The sequence below is a fragment of the Scophthalmus maximus genome, chromosome 1 (genome assembly GCF_022379125.1).
Source record: "Scophthalmus maximus strain ysfricsl-2021 chromosome 1, ASM2237912v1, whole genome shotgun sequence".
Taxonomy (NCBI): domain Eukaryota; kingdom Metazoa; phylum Chordata; class Actinopteri; order Pleuronectiformes; family Scophthalmidae; genus Scophthalmus; species Scophthalmus maximus.
The window spans coordinates 29,680,609-29,702,500 of NC_061515.1; the positions used below are offsets into that span (position 1 = coordinate 29,680,609).

Genomic DNA, 21,892 nt, shown 5'->3' on the forward strand with positions numbered 1-21,892 from the left:
TCGGTGCCGTTATCATCTGGATTAGAGTGAAAAATATCTTGCTGCCTCGAGGAGGAACGAGAGGCGATGGCCTGCCACAGAGAACTACAACTAAATACATCACCGGTTAGATTGAACCGCTACAACCACAGGTTTCCATTCCCTGCCTCAGTCAGCACCTGAGGAAGAAGAGGAAGAGGAAGAGGAAGAGGAAGAGGAGGAGGAGGCGGCACCGGGCCTTTGTCTGGTTACATCAGGGTTTCAGCTGCAGCAGCATGACAATGCAGCAATGCTGCCGGCGCCGGAGAGATATCGATGTTCCAGAAAAGGCTAGAACTTTGTGATTTGTCCCTTTCGTTCGTCCCACTTATCACCGCGGTCAGAACTTAGAGCCGCAGCAGTGAAAAGCCGAGAGAGACTCGGTTCCTCGAGGCAATTAGGGTTCTCGGAAACCCTGAGCCTCGATAACTGCAGTCTGTGCCGAAATCCTTCAGAAGTCCTACTACACAGACGTGACGTGAATATATGTATCAGTCAGGAGGATATACTGTGTTCCATGAACCTCCGGCCCTCTAGACCCGGGAAAGAAAACTCCAAACAGTGATTTTTAATTTGTCTTCAGAATCAGTGCTAAGCTTGTTTTCAGACATGAACCGTTCGCCGTTCACATATGACGAAGGCAGCGGGAGACTGTCCGAGTCAAACGCGTTCACACCAACAGGAAGAACTCAGGAGACATTCTGTGGCGTCTGGGTGGAGAAGCAGGACGTGACGATGAATCCACTGAGTGTCGACAACACGCCCACTCGCTCGCTTTTAATCTTCTGGAGATTTCACGAGGCGGCTGGCAGGCAAAGTTCCGCAAACTGTCCGGAGAAACATTTGCAGACATTGTCGTTCCAGCAGCTTTAGACTCTGGCCTCGAGTACAGTACATCCTGTGTAGTGTCCTTTGTTTAATGCTTTCTCATCCTCTCACGTCTCTTTGTTTTTATCCTCCTTTGCTCTTTGAGTCCCCCGTTATTCTGTAAATCACAGACTGTGGTGACTGATATTTCATCCAATGCAACAACCGACCAACCAAGGAAACTCGCAGCCTGTGCATTCACGCTGTCATCCAGCCAGCCAGCCACAGAGCGCCTAAGCCACGTGGCAAATCGTGGAGCTTTAATCAAGCAGAAGACGCTGCTGCCAAGGATCGACTAAATATAGCTCCCTTCATAATCAAACACAGGAGAGGTGGTGCCGATTCAACGCCAGCCAAGTCCTCGTCCTTCGCCTCCGACGGAGCAAACAAGATTTAGTTTAGTCGTCGGTCACTGGGTGGTAGACCTGGCTTCAACCTGGCAGAGTGTCAAGGGGCCTGAACTGACCAGGAAAACATCCACAACAACTCCTGTATCACACTGAAGAGAACAATGTGAGGCGATAAACCAAGATCGCACCTGGGTCGGACAAACACTGCATACAAGGGGATGAAAAGGGAATGAGTAGATTAGACAAACAGGAGCTTTTCACGATCCAGTAAAAGCCGAATTCGAATGCACATAGCATCGTCTCAGATCGACAACAATGTGATCCCACACACACTGGGATAGTTTTCCCTCTCCTCCTCTCAGTGTTCAATGAGGTAATCCCACATTTGACAGCTCCAGAATTGGATTGAGCACATCTGGTTTATGTTATTCTCTCTCTTTCCTTTTTCCCCCCCTCATCTCTCTCTCTGGTTTTATTTTCAGGCCCTCGAATAACATGAAATCTGCTCAGGGCCGAGCTTCAGACACACGAGTTCTCGACGAATAGTTTCCTGAGCGGAGACACTCCTGCGATGAATGGATGTGATTTGAAATAAAATGATGTGTAACGCGTCACCATGGTGATTCTGCAGAGGAAGAAGAAAAGACAACAACCAGAGAGGATGAAAAGTGCAGCCTTCTGTGTGTCCTCTGATCCGCTCGCTGACAAACACTAAGGTTAGATGCACTTTGAAGGAAGAGTGCACCAAGCAGAGATGACAGTGTGTGTGAGAGTGTGTGTGTGTGTGTGTGTGTGTGTGTGTGTGAGTGTGTGAGAGTCTCAGCAGCAGCTCATAAAATAGAGATAAGGCCGACCGCTGATGGAGAGCGTCCTCTCGGGCTACTTCCACACTTATGGGTTTTCGTTTTTCAGGCGGCGTTTTAACACTAAAACCGTCTCTGTCCGTTATTTTTAAGAGTTATTTGTGCGCAGATGACTTGAGAGTTCTGGATTGATTATTTCATCATATCAACACTTTTTAGCTAAACAACTAGATGGTTTGGAACCAGAACCTCCAACATTCGGATCAAGTAAGTGATGGAAATTCAGTAGCTGTTCTTTCAGTGCGTCAGATTCGTTTTCAATAAACATGGAGGTGAATATCAGCAGCAGGTCTGAGTCACAATCGAAAGATTGCCAGTATCAAAGGACTGGGAATGGGATCGGAACAAGTGCGACATCCCTGGTAGTTGTTATGTTGGCTTACGGCTGCCACGTCTGGAGCGAGCGTGGGGGAAAACGTCTTGAGGTCCAGTTATTATTCATGTAGTGACATATTGGTGTTCTTGTTACCTGATACTCTGTTAAAAGGTTTGTTGTCGATGCTGCCAAAGCAAAGAGGAAAGGAACAGACAGTCTGTCGATTTTTTTTTTTGAGTCGCCTTCTGCTGGTGATTCCAGAGAATACAGGGGCTTCAGGCACCTCGGCATTGGCTTCACTTTCCGGCTTTGACTCACACATGTGCAGACAAGTGTCAGTGGTTTACTTTGACTCAGGAAAGTTCTGGAGTTACAAAGAGCATCTTATTTCAGTGATTTATTTTTTTGACAGTTTAAAAAAATATCCAGAGAACCTTCGTCGAAAAACTATATTTGGCCTTAAAGATGGCTGACTAACCCTGATGTCATGTAATAAAGATTCATTGGTTGTGTTTGGGCTTTTCTCACACGGGCCGAGTTACTCCCTTGTCACTTTTATCTCCTCCTCTGAACGCTCATGAAGAGAAGCGACGGGAGATAATGTTACATTTGTCATCGTCTGAACTGAGCCCAAATACGACACACAGCCTCCTGTTGATGAGGATTAACTGTACGTATCGGATGAAACATCCAAACTTTTAAATTACCAGAAAGCAACTGTGGTCTAAGGAAGCCTGCCACCTGAAGGCGCACAGCGGGGCAGCACTCACCAGAGGGGCTTCCCACCGCCCAGGACACGTGTTTGGAGCTGGTCACAACACATGTGTAGCACTGCCTCTGGTCCACACGAGGCCCGGAGGCACAAAAACAAGAAACCCAGATCCAGATTTCCCCCCATGTAACCCCGCTCTCCGGCCCACGTTTCCTATTTCTCCCCCTTCCTCTGCTGCTAAAGAGCACAACGTCTGGCTGTAATCAATCCCTCTTTTGTGTGCCGGAGCAATCCGATCGGCCCACTCTTCCCGAAATATCCGAGAGAAAGATTTTTGGGATTTGCACAGAAGAGCACAGTGCAGGCCACGAGGCGGCCAGAGAAAAACAACAACCCCTTGATTGGCTCTCATCACTGCAGAGCTATGACTAATGTTCCGCTGTTGTTTTGGACGAACACTGGAACGCCGCGGATTCGAGCTGTGAAACCTGCAGCGCTGCGGCGAAAGAGATGTGCATTTCATGCAAAAAGGGAAGCGAGAAGTTTGACTCTATCGTGTTCTGACACATCTAGCAACAACTTGTGATAGTAGTTAGTCACTTTTTCTACCCTCGGATCGAGTGCGTGTTCCTTCCTGTGACGCTCTGTCCTCCAACAATATGCGAGGAAATGTAGGATGAGGCTTAGGGGATGGATGCTTGTGGATTATTATAAAAAAAATAGAAGAAATGTGCCCAGGGAAATGGCAGATTGTTTTTTGTGTGCAGAAGGAGGCAGTGCAGATTATGTTCCTCCATGGCCGGGGCTAATACTGCCACAGCGAAAGAGGAGACAATGGAGGAAAGAGGATACAGGATAAGAGGGGGAGCGCAGCAGAGAGTGAGAAGAGGGAGGATGAGGAGGAGGAGGGTGGTGTACATTTTGATTCCCTTTCTTACTCAGTCGCGCAGCATTTGTGATAATCAGCTGCAAAGCATGCGCGGGATTGATCCGAGGAGGGGAGGGGGACAACGTCAAGTCAAGATCGTTGCACGTGTCCCTGCCAATGGTGCTCGAGCCCCAGATGTTCCTCCCCGTCCCGTCCCATCGCTGCCCCTAAATCCGCCGCAAACCTCCAGAGCGATGAGCCCGTGGACGTGAGCGATGTGTGCGTTTCCCGGGAATGACCTCCACTCGCTTTCAGGCGCTTTCGCAGTTCACTACCAAGGAGCTGAATCTCATTTAATTCCTCTTGTGCTGCAGTTTGCTCCAACACATTGGAAACCAACTGCAGCAGCAGCAGCAACAGAAAACTCCATGATCTACATCTCAGACGACGAGGAACAACTGTCAATATTCAGTCCAATAACTAACAAAACAGACACTGTTTAAATGACAGTAACATAAATCTATGTTCAGTGACACTTGCATTATAGCTACTTGATAATCTATTCTGAAATAACTTGTACTAAATGTATGTGCTCCTTGTGGAAAAGGTCTGTTAACTCATATTCAACAACTGTTACATATACAGGGAGCTGTGCAATAACTGTATTAATATCTCAGGCTTCTTTGAACCAGTTTGACATTGTTGACTCAAGACCAACCCGGATCTGATATGTGTATTTATATACATATAGTTTTCTAGTTTTGTCTCGTCATTTGGTGATGACACCTCCAACCATCACTGTTCCATTGTGGTGTCAACCCACACATTTGTTGCTCTTTGCCCTCACTGCCTTTATTTAACGGATGCTCGGATTCAGACGATGCCCTCTGCAGCTTCGCCCTAAAGTCACGACCACGACACTCTGAACTGTTCAGAGAACGAGCTCCGTGTCCGACAGCAGCTACCAACACGCTGGTATCTCTGGTATGAATTGTCAGCTGGGTCCTGACAGAAATAGCGTGCGTTCTCAACAACGGCACCTAACAAGGCTGTGGGGTAATAATTCAAAAGTGTTCTTTACGTGGAAACTTTTGAGGGTGTTGAGGGGAAATGTTTCTGCATTTTACTTCCATGAGAGCTGGAATCAGGGGGGATTTTGAGCATGTGGATCTCATTTTTCAAGCCTACTTAAGGCTATCAGGGAGGGAACGTTCCCAGCTTCTGTCTTCCTGTTTGTTTACAACACAGCTAGGAAGATCAGAGGCCCTCCATACGGTGAGGATCTGTAAGGATCTGCAATGAGCTACAGGCACCAAAGTCACACATTGTGTGTGTGTGTGTGTGTGGTTTTGCTATGACGGATTCCACACGACAATGAAGGTATGCTGACACTCACAGCGGGCACGCCTGTGCTAGTCGTCTGCTGGTGTGTGTGTGTGTGTGTGTGTGTGTGTGTGTGTGTGTGTGTGTGAGAGGGGAAAGTCAGTCAACATCAGAGCGCTCGCATGGGCAGGTATGCAAAGGATGTGGCTGCGAGAAAAACTTCCCCTCCAGATCTACACATGAAGAGGCATCGAAACTCAAAAGGTCTTTTTGCGACAGACCAGATGTTTTTTTCTTCTGGGGTATGAATAGTAACACATGAAGGGAATCTTAAGAATGCTGTGAATGTACGTTTCTGAACAATTACACAATGGAACGCTCTCAAAACAGTTTCTAACCCAGTTCCCCGTCGCTCTTCACCTACTCCCTACATCACATGACCACAGCAACTAACAAGGCCTTGGGGGTAGAAGGCCAACTATCAATAATAATATTACTAATAACAATAAACAATACGGTTCTCAACCCAATCGATTCTAATTGTGCTTTCAGTTATTGTTCTGCCGTGTCATTCACATGACACTGCAGGGTGACGAGTGTCACCTTCCACGCTGGTGTTTGAGCAGACCGCAGCTCGCAGTATGTGTGTGTGTGTGTGTATACTTTATTAATATTGTATGCTGGAAGAAGTAAACAGGCCCTCCAGATTGTAATGGAGAGCACAGGCTCGCCTCTAAATCCACGACGGAGGCCCACGTGATGCTTTCAGTGTTAAAACATTGGTCTTAACTCTACATTCCTCTAGGCAAAGAAGAAAATAGCTGAATATTATCGACAATGAAAATAAAGGTCAGGGACCAGTGAAGTCATCCTGCAGTCCCCAGCACTATCCCTTGTCCCTTTCCTTTGTTGACATCAGGGCCTTGGATCTCGTCTTTCACCGTTACTAGCAAACAAGAGATGCGAGCGGATCGACAGCCGGAAGAGACAAGGCGGCGAAGACGCCCTGAACTGTAAAGGCACAGGTCTCTGTTTTTCTGAAACTCGTCGGCAGTGTCACGGACGCAGAATGCAACGACTCAGTCAGACGTCGCCGACATTGAAGGGAAATGAAACACATCGTAGCCAGTTAGACGTCACAGACTGCTGGTGAACCGAGTCCCGTTTGCCTCCGGCCAGGGCCACGTCGACTTGTTTTTCAGTGCCGCCCCGTCCCCGGCTAAATGCAACAGCAGCACACAAGGCCGAAGCTGTTCCTGTGCACAGGCAGAGTTCGCGATTCAGCAAATTTAAACACGTTCCTCATCCCAGCTTTCAACTAATTGTTTCCTGTTTGCCCTACTGTTTACAAAAGTGGATGCAAACAAATGTTCTGAAAAGATTTGTGCTCATTCTGAATGGAAACTGTGCGGTGAACTTTAACCCCATCCTCATCTCAAAGCCCCAGACAGAGTAAAGTCTGTGAATACTAACAAGACGCAGGGATGGGCCCTGACATGCCAGACTCCTTGGACAAGATGTACACAATGGAGGTGGAAACAACGCAGTCCCAGGGCTGCTGCTCCGCTCCATCTTGATAGGAGCCGCTATGTAAAGCAGGGCATGTTCCCTCACTGTCCAGAGTCTTATCTCTGTAATTGCCTTACAGTCGGGGAGGAGGAGGAGGAGCAGGAGCCGAGCTGGCAACCAGCGCCGCCCACCAGCCGTTCCGAGACAGGAGACATGCTCCGCTGGAGACTCGGGAGCGCCGGGGCCTTCAGTTCATCGCCAAGAGATATGTGGGCGCCACTTTGTCAGCAGATTTGTCCTCTCAAGATATTTCAACTCGAGCGACGTGACGCAAAACTTGTGTCTTCTTGTTGACTTTGAATCTGAGGTCAAGCGTGTCGTCATTCAGTCTTTTTCCAGCTCCACTGGCGACTGCAACAAGTTTTTTAACAGCAAATAATATTATTTTAAACTGCCTCAAGTATATTTAATTTATCTCACTGAACACCGTTACACAAAGACGACCTAACAACAAAAAGAAAACAAGCCTAAATGATTGACATTTGTGGTTTGCTTTCAGTAGAAATAAAAAAAGTCTTTAACTGTGTCATCCTCCGATGACTCTGGCACATCTGAGTGGAGGATGTAATCTTAAATATGCCTCATCCTGAGAGTCAGAGGGCTGTTTCTACCACGCTAATCGTCTTGATACTGATCAGTTACTTCCACATCCTGCTCCTGTCAGTTAATTAAGATCACTCGCTGCGATCCAGCTCAGGAGAGAGAGAGAGTGAGTGAGAGTGACACAGGGCAGCGTCAACCTGTGATAAAGAGACTTTTCATCAGGATTAGTGACTTTGTGCAACTCAATCATCCTAATCCATCTCTGCATACGTTGCTCCGGAGCAACAGGCTCCACATTCCTACTGTTAAATGTCGCGCAAACAACCCAGAGCAACTCCCACCAGGATCCCGGAAAAGAAACCAACACCTCACACTCTCTCTCTCAGCCGGGCTGAATTCATCATCTGGAAGCTGGAAGGAAAATCTATGAAAACTAATAAAAAGGGTCATGCAGCGTGAACACAGGCCTTATTTGAATTATGTCCAAGGATGCGGTCTGCTCCTATAACGTGCCTGGTGCACTGTGCGATACTGCCAGGGCTTAGTTGGCTGTTGGGAATGTTATTTGCTTTGGGAAAAATGAAATTCCTATTGTCCCCGCCCCCCATTTTATTGTTACAACAGTCTGTTAATAATAAGAATTAGAGCTTCAACACCACATGGTGTTGAATCAAGCTCACAAACATAAAGAAAAGCCTACCTGCCACGTTCACCTTCTCTGAGTTGGTGGTGCTGGGTGTGGCGGTGCTGGTGCCGTTGGTCAGGTTTCCCCCCGTGCCGTTGTAGATGTTCTCCACCTTGGACTCCAGCTTGCCCAGCCGCAGCATGATGTTGTCCAGCAACACTGCCAGGGTCTTCTTCAGGTCTGCGAGAAGGAGGGGTGGGGGGCAAATGTAAATCTTTATTTCTCCACCAATAACATGAGAAGTGGTTTATATGGGGAAACAAAATCAGGAATAATGTGGTTTGACTGTGGAACTAGGACTTTGAGAAAATCCAATTGTCCAATATTCAAAAAACTGTAAAATAATAATGTGTCCCGGCCTCTGGCTCGAGGCTCATTCGAATGTAAGACAGGAGCCAGGGCAGAGTCTTTGTAAATAACCTTGGGGTTTTAATTTGTCTGTTTGCATTTCTGTGGGAATCTTTTCCTCCGTGAGTGTGGATCTGCGGAGGACACGCGGGAGGGGAAGGGAAGGGGTTAAATCCTGGCATTTATCGTCCGGATTTATCACAGTGTGCGTCGGATACAGTAACCTGCAGCAGATACAGTGACATTTACAGAGAAATGTGAAGTTGCTTCTGCACCTTGTAGACCAAGCAAAACAAATATTATGTGACTGGAGCAAATAACTGATTTGATTCATGCGTTAGGCTTCTTTTGTATGTGCACAGAGTCTGACCACGCTCGCTGTCCTCAGATGACGATAATTGCAGCTTGTCTATCGCACACACGAGCGCCACATTTTCCCCCTCGCTGCGATTGCATTTGAGGCGCCAGCTCTCATCACGTCACAGAGATTGGCAAGGGCGCGACGAGGCCTGGCAAACGGCGCAGCGGCCTGATTCGTGTGAAGACAAAAATGCCAAAGCGTTTGTCTGATTTGGACGAGCTCCTGCACAGAAAGAAATCAGCACAGTGAGACTGGGGGGGAAGCAGCGGCCGTGCCAAGCTATCGAAACGAGCGTAATTGGGAGAGGAGGGGTGAGTCCGGACTCAATGCCGCCCTCTGTTCACCTCAGGAAAATAGGCCTGATTCACCAGGATTGTCTCATATCTCAGTTTGTTACGGGAAAGATGACATGACGTGAATAAGACTGAGAAAATCGCACAGGGACACATTTTCTGTCCGTCTCAATATTTCTGAACAAGGTGATGCAGCAGCTGCAAAACAAAATCCTGCAGCAGTAAAACACGCCGAGCTTCACTTCGTTTTCAGGAACCGTGTCATGTGAGTAAAGGATCCGTCCGCACGACGACGTGTGCGTCACACGGACATTCCTCCCTTATTGTTTATTGTCATCTGTGAGGCGAATGTCAACCTGCCTCCATATTTGACCGGCGCCAGGGGGACACGGAGGAGACCGAGGATTAGAGCACAAACGCCACAATAGCTGCTGAACAGCACCGTCGTAACCGGATACGGTGTCAGCCGGCTGCTCACTCCCAGCTACACGGATCGGTTTCCGGATGGGTGGGAAGGAAAAGATGGAATCCGTCGTCCGACCTACAAGAGGTGTCAAGAGGACAGGGATCTTTTACAAACCTGCTGGACAGCTCAGCGACCTCTCAAACCCCTTTTCCTCCCTGAACTCATCGCGGATCGCATCGAACGCAGTGAGCACAAAGCGCAGTGCAGCCTGCCGCTCTAATCAAGCACATGAAATTGATCTTGATGTGATATCGGGGCCGCCGCTCTGACAGCACGGTGAACAGAGAATAAAATCAATCCCATCATATAAAAGGAGCAAAACTAACGGGACAGGGTAGCTGTTCCCTGGAAATTCAGTGCATGTAGATATTTCTTTCCTCACTAACCTTATTTTCTTCCTCATCCTGCATTATTAATACCAGGACATATTGAATAATACATCACTAATTCTGTGATTGAACTTGCCAGATGTTAAGGTTTGCTTCTGAGCTTCTTGACATTTTCCAAGCTCGCACATACTGAAGATGAAGCAGCTTCTGCTCCTGCAGAAGAACTTGAGCTTCAAACTACTCCTATGTAAACACTGCTCCGCTCTGTTCGTATCCCATGATCCGGCTTCTTTCTTTCTTTCTTTTCCACATTCCCGGGGAGTTGATTTTAATCTCCAGGAGCTTTACTGTATCCTGTTTTTTTTCTCGGGGCATTATAGAACAATCAATTCCAATCTCAGGTTTCTAATGAAGCGTCCCATCGAGCCACACGGGTCTATTAACGGCATGAATAACTTATCGAAAGGTTTCTTCTGGACCCGTGCTATCAACAGTATGAAGCTCCAGTGCGGCTGCATCACAGGGAAATCTCCCCGACATGTTTTCTTCACAAGGCTGAGTGAATAAAAATCATACACTGTGATAACAGCAGGTTATTCCTGCTCATTTATCACAGTCAGACACCTGGAAAGAGAAACGGTCTCACTGCTCAGGCTGGAAAAAAACGGTCTGAAGATGCAGAACGAAAACACTAATGTTGCACGAACCGGTTTAAAGCGACCGCGCGGCTACTCACCGTAAGCCGTCATGGTGCCGACGTACGGCCCGTCCATGACGCTCTGGTTCTCCTCCGCCAGCGCTTTGATGTAGCGCTTGCTGAGGTCCAGGATCTGCTGCCGCAGCACGGCGCTGTTCTCATGGCTGGCCCGCTGCTGGATGGTGAAGTGCAGCAGCATCATGCCCCAGATGAACCCGAAGCTGACCAGGAAGAAGCCCAGCTTCTGGGACGACAGCTTCCACAGGAAGGGCGTCGCCATGGCCGACTTTGCGCGGGAGTTGTTGTAGCGGCGGCTCGGGCCGCGGCACTGATTGGACCGAGGGGACGGTGCAAAGGTCGGGGGGGCGGGGGGTAGAATCACGGGGGCAGGCGGGGCATGGTCGCGTCAGTCGGCGTGTTCGCGGGGAGTTTTCCGGGGTTGAGCGCTGCTGTTTCTTTGTCTCACCGGCATGATCTCCTCCTCTGACCCATCCTCGCCGCTCAGGAGAAACACGAGGGAGAGAGTGTGACCCGTTGCATCCTGCAGGGACAGACAGAAGAAGCAAAGAGGAAGCAGAGATGAGGGATCGGTCGGTGAACAAAGATCTGCGAGGGCGTGTCCTCGTCCCACACGACCACAATTAAAACACTGATAAATCAGATTGAGTCAGCTGTTATTCTCTACACTCAAACAAAGTGGAAAGAAAGTGCAAAAAAAGCTCATCACAAACTTCAAAATATTCAGTTTTTCAGAGATAAAAAAGACTAAAAAGCTTTGAATATGTTGTAGAAGCTGAAACAAGGAAGTCTTTCTCCTGAGAAATGATTCATACGAGGATCCAATGATCAAATTTTATAATTTAATTTTCCTGCTGTTTGAATGCAGTTTTTCATAACTACCGACATGAAAAGTTTCTTCGAGGCAGAGACGTGAGCAAAGCGTTTCATGAAAAGAAATAATGTTTTTTTTCTTGAGCTGCGATTCGACGGGGTGCCGACGTATTTGTCGTGTTCACAGCCAACATTCGTTGGCGGACGGGAGGTGTCGGACACGAGCAGAGTTCATAACTGCAGCAGACCACACGGCAGCACAGAGGCTCACTGTGTCAGTCACCGGAGCTCCTACAGTATGTACGGTGACACGCCAGTGGACGAGACGCAGGCAACACGGGCTCCTGGCCAAAGAAATACTTCTTGTGACCAGAGAATAAAACGCTTCTATTCCAGAAAGCGAAGCAGCACAGAGAAGAGCCTTGTCTCGCCCCCCCGGGCCTGCGGGACGTCTGTGATGGATGCGGTGGCTGTGTGGGATTTATGTAAAGAGTGTTTATAGTTCCCTGAAATTACTAACATGTTTAAAAGTCGACAATCAATCTTCTCCCCTTGACAGGCGAGAAGACAGAGTTTTAAATACTCTTTCTGCCCGACAAATGAAACTACGCATATGTTTATGGATATGAAAACTTTTATTTGACAGAATAGACAATGCAGAAGCCAACTTGTTCATCAGCAGTGTGACGACTCTCTGGGAGCAGCAGCCTGATTGGATTCACCTCACCTGGTCTGGTCACTACATAAGCTGGTGGCATGCAGACACTTTCCTTCTCTTCCCCACTGAATTCAGTTGAGATTTTAAATTTCCCTTCTCCTTATTTTTAGTTAAAACGGTCTTTTGTCCAGGCTTGAGTCGGGTTGTGACAAGTCTGGGGCTCGTGCAGGATCGAGTCATTAACATTGGTGAGATGAAGCCTGAAATGTTTTGTTGGGAAGTATTATACAATGAATTGAGTGTTTTTTCTTCAGGGGTGGAGCAACTCCTTCTTTTGTGTCGGTCTTGGTTGAAACTCGGGCGTTACTCCATTGTGCCTTTTTGGTTTTAGATTTCTCCCTCCAGGTTTTCTCTGTCATCTAAGTCAGGTCACTGCAACTTAATGCCAAGTGTTAAGTGGGTTGGGGCGACGGCAGTTAGGTTCTTGTGGGTTTCGCTGCACTTCAGGATTCACACTGTCCACTTTGTAGACATGAATAAGGATTATTTAAAGGCCGGGGGCGGTCGCCGACGCCTCCCTGTTTTGTTGGTGTCGTGTGATCAAGAAGTTGGATCACCTGACATTGCCTTTTACTTCCCTTAACAGCCACTTTAATGTCTCCCTTATATATATGTTTCGTTCCGCACGAGGCTTGTGGAGGATGAAGGCTGGACAAGCTGGAGTGGAGGTATGTGTAGGGAGACTCGCCTCACTTTAAAATAAACATCTTATTATTATGTGTGGTCTCCCTTGCTTTGAGCCGGGTTGTGACGAGTCACTGATCGTGTCAAGAGAAGCGAAATGAGCGCAGAAACAGACGACCTCCCTCATCATCACGCCTGTTACTTTGAGCAGAGCAGCCGGAAGGTAACGGCAGCAGCACAGAGGCTCACTGTGTCCGTCACTGGAGCTCATTGTGTGTGTGGAGGCTCCTGCGGTACGTACAGTACGCAGAGTGATGACCGACGGTCGACTACAGGAAGGAGGCTCGGCGAGTTCAGCAAAAACATTTGAGCCATTCTCAAAACCACAAGCTGCTGTGGCGAGTCTGTGGCGGCCCGCCATCTTCAAGGTAGTCTAGTTTATTATGTTTCATAATTAACCCCCCAAAATTAATTCCACACTTTTCTTTATCGCTAATTGAACACAACCGAGTCTGTATCAACACATTTGGCCAAAACCATCAAACCTTTGCACATAATACAAAATCAGACGGCCCCTGCAGCCCCCGTTAAATACTTCATCAAGTCTTTACTGACCTCAAGGCAATCTATAAACAGAGCTGCATAATTTCCCCCCCCCCACTTTAGGAACTGAGCAACACACCAAAAAAACTTTCCAGCACGCAGTCGGGCCAGAGAGCAAATAGATGTTCCATGTTCTCTCATCTGCATTCAGCTGCCGTGGTGGTAAATGAGGCTAAGTGTGAGGAGAGGATTTTCGCAGCCTTGCTTTGGAACTGCAGCTTTCTCATGCCCTTTCATAGTGGCTCGAACCAGGTCGGCACCAGAGCCGCCGCCGCCGCCGCCGCCGCCGCCGCAGAGGATGCAACACTCTGCAACCGCATTACACACAACTGAAATCCCCCCTCCTCCTGTTTGTGTTTTAATCCATTCTCTTTATTCGTCTTTAACTGGGACCGATATCGTTGTAAAGCTGAGACGGTTATTGTCAGCGCTGAAGCTGGCGGCAGACAAATCCGCAGCACCTTCCCCGGGAAGACACAAAAGGCAGATGCACAAAAGCCTCTTTTCACCTTCCATCCATCAGCTTCTGAAATGGGTCAGAGGCAGGTGCTGGGATCCCACAGCAGGTGATGACACACCAGAACTGTTCATTTAAGACCAAGGGCTCGTGTTTACTCTCTGTATGGACATGAGGGATGAATATTCCAAACCCCCTGTATTTTCTGGGGGGGTCTAATTCAACTCTAATTTGCTTCGTGGTGTGTCGGTAGAAAAGAGAAATCTCGGCAGCGCGCTGTGGATTCACGAGACGAGCTCTTGGCAGCGGCGCTGTGCAATCTCCAGCACTGGTAACATCGGATGTCTCTCGCTGGTCTGGACTCTGTCGGAGGAGGCAGGCAGCGCTCGCTGGTCGGGCGCCGACTGCTCCGACGACCCCCATGGTACATTTCTGTAAGAGTCACGAGCCAAAACCCTACAGGGAACACTGAGCCAACCACTGCTTCACAACCGGAGCTGTCGCTCTCGTCCAACCTGATTTATTGCACTCATCAATCTGATTTGAGACAGAAGCCGATCACCTCTTTGTCAGGACGCTTTCGGTCCGTGTTCCTACAATGTGTAGAGAGAGAGACAATACACACAACTGCAGCGCATTCATCTCCTCTCCCGTTACCTTCTGCTTTCTAATTCTGGATCTTAATTCGTCTGGCAGCGAGCCCTCTGGCTCTCAGCAGCCGCGGCCCAGTGGAACTCCTGAGCGCCGACAGCCGGCTAAGGCTGCAGAATATGTGATCCTTCGCAACTTGAGACGATAACGCAACAACCTGCTGAATGGTTTGGGTTTTTTTTCATTGCTTGAAGAAGCGGCACATAAAAAGTGCTGCCAGTTCCAGCGGCCTGGGCGAGGACAGAAACAATTGAATCATCGGAGCCTGGAGAGAAACTGCTGTTGTCCCTGATCTGCTACAAAGGACGTCTTCCTGTTCGGGGACGAGGGCGCTGAAGTTACTGCTGGAAAACTGTCATCAAACTCGTTGTAGCACTGACGAGCAGACATGAAATGACGAGAGGCAACAACACGTAAAGATGGACGTGACAACCATGACAAAAAAAATGTATTTCCTCCTTTAATCTCAATTCTGACATCAGAGGTTTGGCTTTAATAGCTTTCACACTGTGTTCCTGACGAAACTAATTCATTTTCTATTTTGATTCTTTTAATCGGAGAGGAAATCTGGGTTAAGATTAATAAAAACAAACTGCTTTAAATTAGGTACAAATGCAAAAACAGGTTTTCAGGAGTCGTGTAAAAAGTCAAACCCACCGTCTGCTTGACATTAAGGCCTGACAAGAGATTTGATGTTAAATTAATATGCATCTCCAAGGTCCAACAGATGGTCGGTCGACTTTCTGTCAAGAACTAAACTATGAAAGCAAAAATTTATAAGAAACGTGTCCAACAACAGGGGGAAGGATAGAAACAACAAGGCAACAGTAATCACCAAGAAAAAAAACAAAAGATTTCATTGTTTGGCTCCATGTTCCCCTTGGAGTCGATTTCTAATTCAACGCCAGTGACACAGCCTCTGACTAAGCATTTGCATAACAGTGGAGCCTTGTTTCTTTCTATAAAACCACCTTTTCAGATTATCAAATACCTACAGGATTACACGCATGATCCAATATTAATGCTCAGCAGATCCTGGATCCTCGGCTCGTCGTCGTCCCCGCGGACGAAACCGGTTTATGGTATAAAGTCGCGGGGGATTTCCGAGTAAACAATGACATTGCATCATTGTGAAATTAATCATCTACGGCTTTAATGTCTGTTCAGCTGCGTCCGTAATCACAGCGTCTTTGCCCTTGTTTTGAATTGTTGAGACCAGGGCCAGATGGCGAGGTAGAGACTCTGTCCATTTCCTCTGCGTCTGAAAATAACCCAAAGTGTAGTTTAGGGGGATATTCCATAAAGGTGAGGCATATTAATTCCAGTGTGATGGTCCAGGTCTAAAAGAGAGACAGAGAGAGAGAGAATCCTTCCGAACTGAAATAATATACGCTAAGAGCTTGTTGTATAACAAGTGAAATATGCTCTGGATGGGGCCTCGTCCATCAATTATGGATCACCTTTGAAAAAGTATCCACTTTTCTCTTCTCTTTATATATAGATTGAAGTCACACAGCGAGGTGACGTCACAGCTCTCAGGTGGACGTCGACAGCAGCCTGTTTTTAGTGATGTACTTTTTAAAATACAGTATTTTTCTAGTACGTGTGATTTTCAGATCACGATTTATGAATTTAAAAAAAAAAATTGGAGCCAAACTGACAACTCGTGACTGACCCAGACCTGGAAAATCAGCTGCATGTACTGTCATCATCATCACCACCATCTGACATCAGCTGCCCCACCAAAGAGAAGCCTTTCCAGACAAAAGGCCTTTGAGTTTGGCCCTTGACTCTCAAATGACCCCTGATAGAAAAAGGTTCCCCACCCTTGGCTTATGGATCTCTTCCTTGAAAGTGATGGAATCCAGATCCTGTCCAAACCCTGAACTTAGTACAAAAGTACTATATATGAGTATCATTTTTGAGTTTTGTTTCAAATCCCTCATCCCAGTCAATCCTCTCCCAGACCCAGGACTGCGCTCGAAACGTGAACCTGATAATACGGCCCTGCTGCCATGGAGACCGGCGTGACCCTGCATCTTAATGGACTCCTTCACACAAGCCCCGCCTCTTAATTATTCATTAGGGCCCGTCTGAAGAAAAACGGGCTTGACCACCTCGCCGGCGTGAATCCAGTGTGTAACCAGATCTGAGCTCCTGACGCCGCGGCGTGAGCCGGACGGCGCCCGCAGGTGAGTTCAAGAAGTCGGCGCCGAGTGAGCGCGAGAGGCTCAAAGATCGATGTTGTGCGCTCGTCACGGAGTCACCGAGGGGCCTGAGCGGCTAAAACACTAGCAATTTCACAGTTTAGTTGCAGTAACTCTTTCACATATTCACACGGATTCATGGAGCGAATCTGTAACTTTTATCATCCATAAAAATGGATTGAATGAAAACACCATTTTGTGATTTACTGCTACAGCCAGTGAGGGAGAGGATGCCAGGAGGGGGGGAATGTTGTTTTACTCAGTCCAGTCTTTCAGGGAGCCGGGGTAGAGAGTCAGGGGAAAGTGATGCATCAGGGCAACTGCAAAAACCGCGACGACATCTCTACAGCTCTTTTTAGGACGGGAGGAGACTAGATCTCGAAGAAAACTGCACCAATACAGACACATTTTTGGAATATGTTGCATAAAGTTGAGCGGTCGTAGTGAGGCGTCAATCCAGAGCTGCTACACAAATAAGATGTAAGATCTTTGCATCCCCTCAGACTTCAGATAAATTGTTTAGTTCTCTACAGAGTAAAAGCTTCCACTTCTATTCTATGAATTAAGTGCTGCTGCGAGCAACTGTTATGCAATGGGATGCAGACACACACACACCCTGATGTCACGGCGCCTGTGAGAGGTCCACCGACGACACACAAATCCTCAGCCCTCTGCACTAAACTCACAACTCTCTCTCTCCCTAATATCAAACTAATCCTAATTCTGCTCTTCAACTCTTAATGCGAGCCCAAATCCTCTCAAACCCTTTTTTAAAAAGGCGTCTGGAGTGGCAAAGTGTCCTCACTTCTTTCTTTCTTTCTTTTTTATCCTGGAAATGTACTCTATCAGCTCAACGCGGTCTGTGTAAACAGTCCTTGCGACATAACCGACTGTTATGACTAAGCCACATAAGTGACGGCGACAGCGGTTTGTTTTATGAACTGGTTTTGACAGATTCTATTGGAGAGCAGGTTTGACAAGTTGTTGGGGGGAAAGCAAATCACAAGGTAATAACTGTAAATAAAAAAAAAAGACTTTCAGTCTGTGTCTTTCACAGTAACAGTAGAACAAACTTCTCCTCTGCTCTAAAAGCAGAACTTGTCGATGGAGGCACCAGGCAAACTGCGAAGAAGAGGAAGTGTTTTCCTTGAGAAAACAAAATTGCAGTTTTATCTGAAGGATACTAAAATACTTTAAAGACGTGGTACCGGATCCGTGCAAAGAATTGCATAGTGGCTAATCTGTCGTTAGTTTTGGGGTGAACCTTTTTAAAAAACATCCCTCATCCTCCAAAATGTTATTATTAATTTTCAGTTTCTTAGGCCTTGGTCTGGATGTGAACACAGGATTTACTGCAGACTTTCCAGACTGACGGCAATTTCTCTGCAGCCCAAATGTACAGCACGAATAAACGAGGGCTTTTGCAGCTCCACGGCTCCAAACAGTAGACCGACTGTAAAGGGGCGAACGTGCACTGCATGATGGGAGAGAGAATCTTCGGCGCGGAGGGGTGGCGTTTCTTACACACCTCGGTCGGACCTGAAGTAGCTGTCCTCCGTCGCCACTCTGGCAATAATAAAGAACACCGGAAGTCAAATCAGTTCTTAGGGATCGCTGACATCAGAGTGTGTGTGTGCGTGTGCGTGCGTGCGTGCACTGAGAGAACAGGAGCCCTTTAATCACAGAAAGGCCGAGTGTTCCACTTCCCTGCATGGCATCCATCACCACGGCCCAGTTCTCCTCCATCCCTCCATCTACATCCCTCCACTGCCTCTGCTGGCTCTCTCCACCCGAGCCCACCAACACAACCCCCACCCCCTCTCTCCTCTCTCTCTCTCACACACACACACACACCCTTCAACGATTTCTTGCTAGTGAAGCATGCCACCGAGGCAAAGCTCCTTTCCCCCAGGATTTATAATCCAGAGGGCTCCAACTGAAAGAACTCTTTATAAAGCCATGGGCAGTCGGTGACTCACCTCTCGACGGTCACTACGCTCGGCGTTGGCTCGCTGCCTCCAGTCGAAAACTCATAACCGGAGAGGAAAAGACATTTTCTGCTGGGTCACGCTGAATAACATGAGATATTATTCTTTTTTTTACCCTCCCCTCTCTGTACATTTCTCCACAACACCTAGAGGAAAAGAAAGCGCATATCACAAGCTTCTGGGAAGACAAAAGAGAAAACGTTTTTTCATCATGCCGCCCGTAGAGGGGACACACGGTCACGTTTGCAGCCTTCAAGATAAATCTCATCAAATCAAATAAGTGTGTCATAACCTGATTAAATGAGCCTGCTAATGTTTGCAGACTGAAAATGACTGGGCTGTACTCGTGAGCTAAGTGCTTCTGCAAGCAGCTCCTCATTCCAGCGTTGATTTCACATTTTTAGGTTTGACTAGTTTTGTAGCCTTGGCATTTACCTTGGGTAATATTTATACATAAATACAATAATGATATACTTGCAGTATACTACAGCGACTCAGCTCTGGGGTTTGAAGGACGTTCACATAGAATTGTTTTATTTTGTATATTTGTCGTGTATATATTGTAGATGTTTACATCGTCTGGCATTCTGTGGACAGCAAAGGAAGAGTTTCATGTTAATGCAGGGACACATGTTTCCTCCCTGTGCACATGACATTCAACTCAAAAGGAATTGAACTGAACATCAAAGGCACGTTGTGTTCAACTATCAGACCGGAGATACTGAACCAGCTGGAAACTGCACTCATTCTCACAGTGTAACTGTCTATAACGGCTCATAAGGAGATATAAACACCAACAAGCCTACAGCGTATTAATCCACATGTTTAACTCCCACCTCTGGAGGCTGAAACATTAAACACCTGGGGACGAGAACATCTGTACAGTTTGAAGTGTTGTTGAGGATCAGCTGGAGGAGGAAGCAGCTCGTCCATCACTGACACATGCAGCTGGACTCATGAAGCCCCGTCCTCCTCCTCCTCCTCCCCCTCGGACGCTGGTGACTAAAAGAAGCGCCCATGTCAATGTCGACGCACCTTTAGCTGAAGGAGCGCGACTCGAGACGTCCTGCACCCGGGACAAGGACGCGACCGGCCGGGCTGCCACGCGTCTCGGGCGGGCCAGCTACACTCCGCCCTGCCCCGCACGACAACAATAGGAGCAAGTGTTCGCTGCGGCGATTCACGTCCACATTCGCCGCGCAGCTGCCGGCGGCGGTGAAACACCAGCTAGCCTCGCGTTAGCCTCTCACCTCGACTCGCACGCCCGCTATCGCAGCTTTCCCCCCCCCGGCGACGTTAGCCGTCGTGGGGCCGGGGGTCGACCACGGCTCAGAACAGCCGCAGTGACAAGTCGCCCCCGTCCGCGGCAGCACACGGCGAGAAACACCGCGCCGCCTCCGCCGTTGTTCTACCCGCAGCAACGAAACGAACCAACCCCCTCCCTCCGCAGCTCCGACAGGAGAATGGATCTTACCTTGTCCGCGGCGTCTGTGCGAGTGTGACGGGGTGAGCGAGCTCCGGGGGCCGGGGGGGTGCTCACGGCGAGGGAATCAGGCGGTAATAAGAGTTAAAATCCCGCGGAGGCAGAGCGCGGAGACGTCGCCGCGGCAGCAGGAGCGAACTGTGGAGGGACGAGGCTCCGTGCTGCCCAGGGGCCGGCGGCTAGGGACCGTGTGCGTGTTACTGTCCCCGCCCCCAGCGCACAAACACACAGCGGTGGGAGGAGACTTTGTTTTCTTTTCTGTTTGTCCACTTGTTTATTCATATATTGATTGATTGATTGATTCATGTGTGTATATACCTGGGCAGAGGAACATGAATGACAGGCTCTACATTTGCATCTGCGTTAAAGCACCATCATGCACAAGTAGTAAGGGATCATCCTGCTGCTTTATGTCTTTTTTCTTTCTTTCTAATCTTTTGTGGCATATTCTGATGTTATTATTATATTATGCGTGTTTATACATGGATTCTGGAGATTATTTGTTTTTAATTCGTGATAGAATCTTTATTTATTCATTTATTTTGTGTTAATTATGAAACCTTTATGTCCTCTGATGGAGTTTGCATGAAAAATTTCATAACATGCAAGTCTGTGTCTTTTTATTTGATGTATTTCAGTTATCATTATTGTTGCAGTTTTCATTCACTTCTAGTAACATGTATAATAATATAATAATATCAGATTATGCCACAACTTTAAAATAATCAAATGAAGAAAATAATCTTAAAATTTGTATTTTATTTCTACAAAGCCTGAATGGTGAATGTGATTGTGACTAATGTTCAAATCACATAAAGAAAAGTAAGCAAAAGCAGGACGATCCCTAACTACTTGTTCCTGTTATGGTTATTACTGACCAATAAAAGCTTTGTGTTTGCTGCCATCTACTGACTGCCTGGCGCTACTGTACCTGCTGCCACTGAAATCTGGCTGAAAGTTATTGAAAATTGATTATCAATAATTTAGTGACATGATGGAGGTGATGGACGACAAGAGGAGGAGCGAGGCAACCTTCCCTGTGGAGACCCTGGAAGCATCCTCAGGTCCTTGCATGTAAGTTGTCTCCTTGTTTTCTTTACTGCGATTCCTCTTTTTTTTGCATGAGCAGAACACATGTTTTGAAATTGCTCACTATATGTGGAACACATTTCCAAGATTCCGTAACAAAGAGAGGATTTACCAGATAGCGTCTGCCAGTTTCCATTGACCAAAAAAATGGGCAAGAAAACGTACTTTGTAATTATTATTCTTTTTCTGGGAACAATCTGCTGCGAGCGATCCAGTCACTATCCATTCACTATCATTCCTTATTATCCATGAATCAACAAGACAAGTGGAAGAAGCCATAACTCTGGAGCTCAGTCTCTGAGAAAATAGATTTTTATTCAAAGAAGTGACATGTACACAAGTGGGTTTGTGCTTCTAATCATCAGAAAGACTATTGATGCACTTGAGCTATAATCATTTACAGACGTATCTTATCATCATCACACAGATTCACCAAGCAGACGTCCTTGGATGACATCGATAATTCCCATTCATTTTATATTCAAATATATATAATTTACTGTACAGACATAAAGCGCTGGAGGCAGATGAGAGCTTCACGAAGGCACTCGTGATTAAAATTACATTCGTCGACAGCTTTTCTTCTCACAATCGCCTTATTTTTAAGATTGACTGTAAAACTTTTAATCTGAA

At 47.3% G+C, this 21,892-nt stretch overlaps 3 protein-coding genes across 5 annotated transcripts in view; 1 reads left to right on the forward strand and 2 right to left on the reverse strand.

Moving 5' to 3' along the window:
• The window catches only part of mgat5 (alpha-1,6-mannosylglycoprotein 6-beta-N-acetylglucosaminyltransferase), a 53,694-nt gene extending 33,393 nt beyond the window's left edge, over window positions 1-20,301 (reverse strand). The window contains exons 1-4 of one of the 2 annotated variants that reach the window (XM_035631374.2): window positions 20,162-20,296; window positions 18,679-18,833; window positions 10,648-11,149; window positions 8,130-8,294 (exon numbers count right to left, since the gene is read on the reverse strand). In XM_035631374.2, coding sequence (XP_035487267.1) covers window positions 8,130-8,294; window positions 10,648-10,888 — 406 coding nt within the window. In that variant the 5' untranslated portion in view covers window positions 10,889-11,149; window positions 18,679-18,833; window positions 20,162-20,296. Of the gene's footprint in view, window positions 1-8,129; window positions 8,295-10,647; window positions 11,150-18,678; window positions 18,834-20,161 lie in introns of both variants that reach the window. The other variant, XM_035631366.2, reaches the window with a different exon arrangement.
• Window positions 20,265-21,892, forward strand: part of enpp4 (ectonucleotide pyrophosphatase/phosphodiesterase 4) — a 14,631-nt gene continuing 13,003 nt past the window's right edge. The window contains exons 1-2 of the mRNA XM_047327945.1: window positions 20,265-20,403; window positions 21,158-21,244. The gene's annotated coding sequence lies outside the window, so the exon portion shown is untranslated. The remainder of the gene's footprint in view (window positions 20,404-21,157; window positions 21,245-21,892) is intronic.
• clic5a (chloride intracellular channel 5a) overlaps window positions 21,556-21,892 on the reverse strand; it is a 5,663-nt gene continuing 5,326 nt past the window's right edge. For both annotated transcript variants that reach the window (XM_035631859.2, XM_035631869.2), the window contains exon 6: window positions 21,556-21,892. This exon is cut by the window's right edge and continues 665 nt beyond it. The gene's annotated coding sequence lies outside the window, so the exon portion shown is untranslated.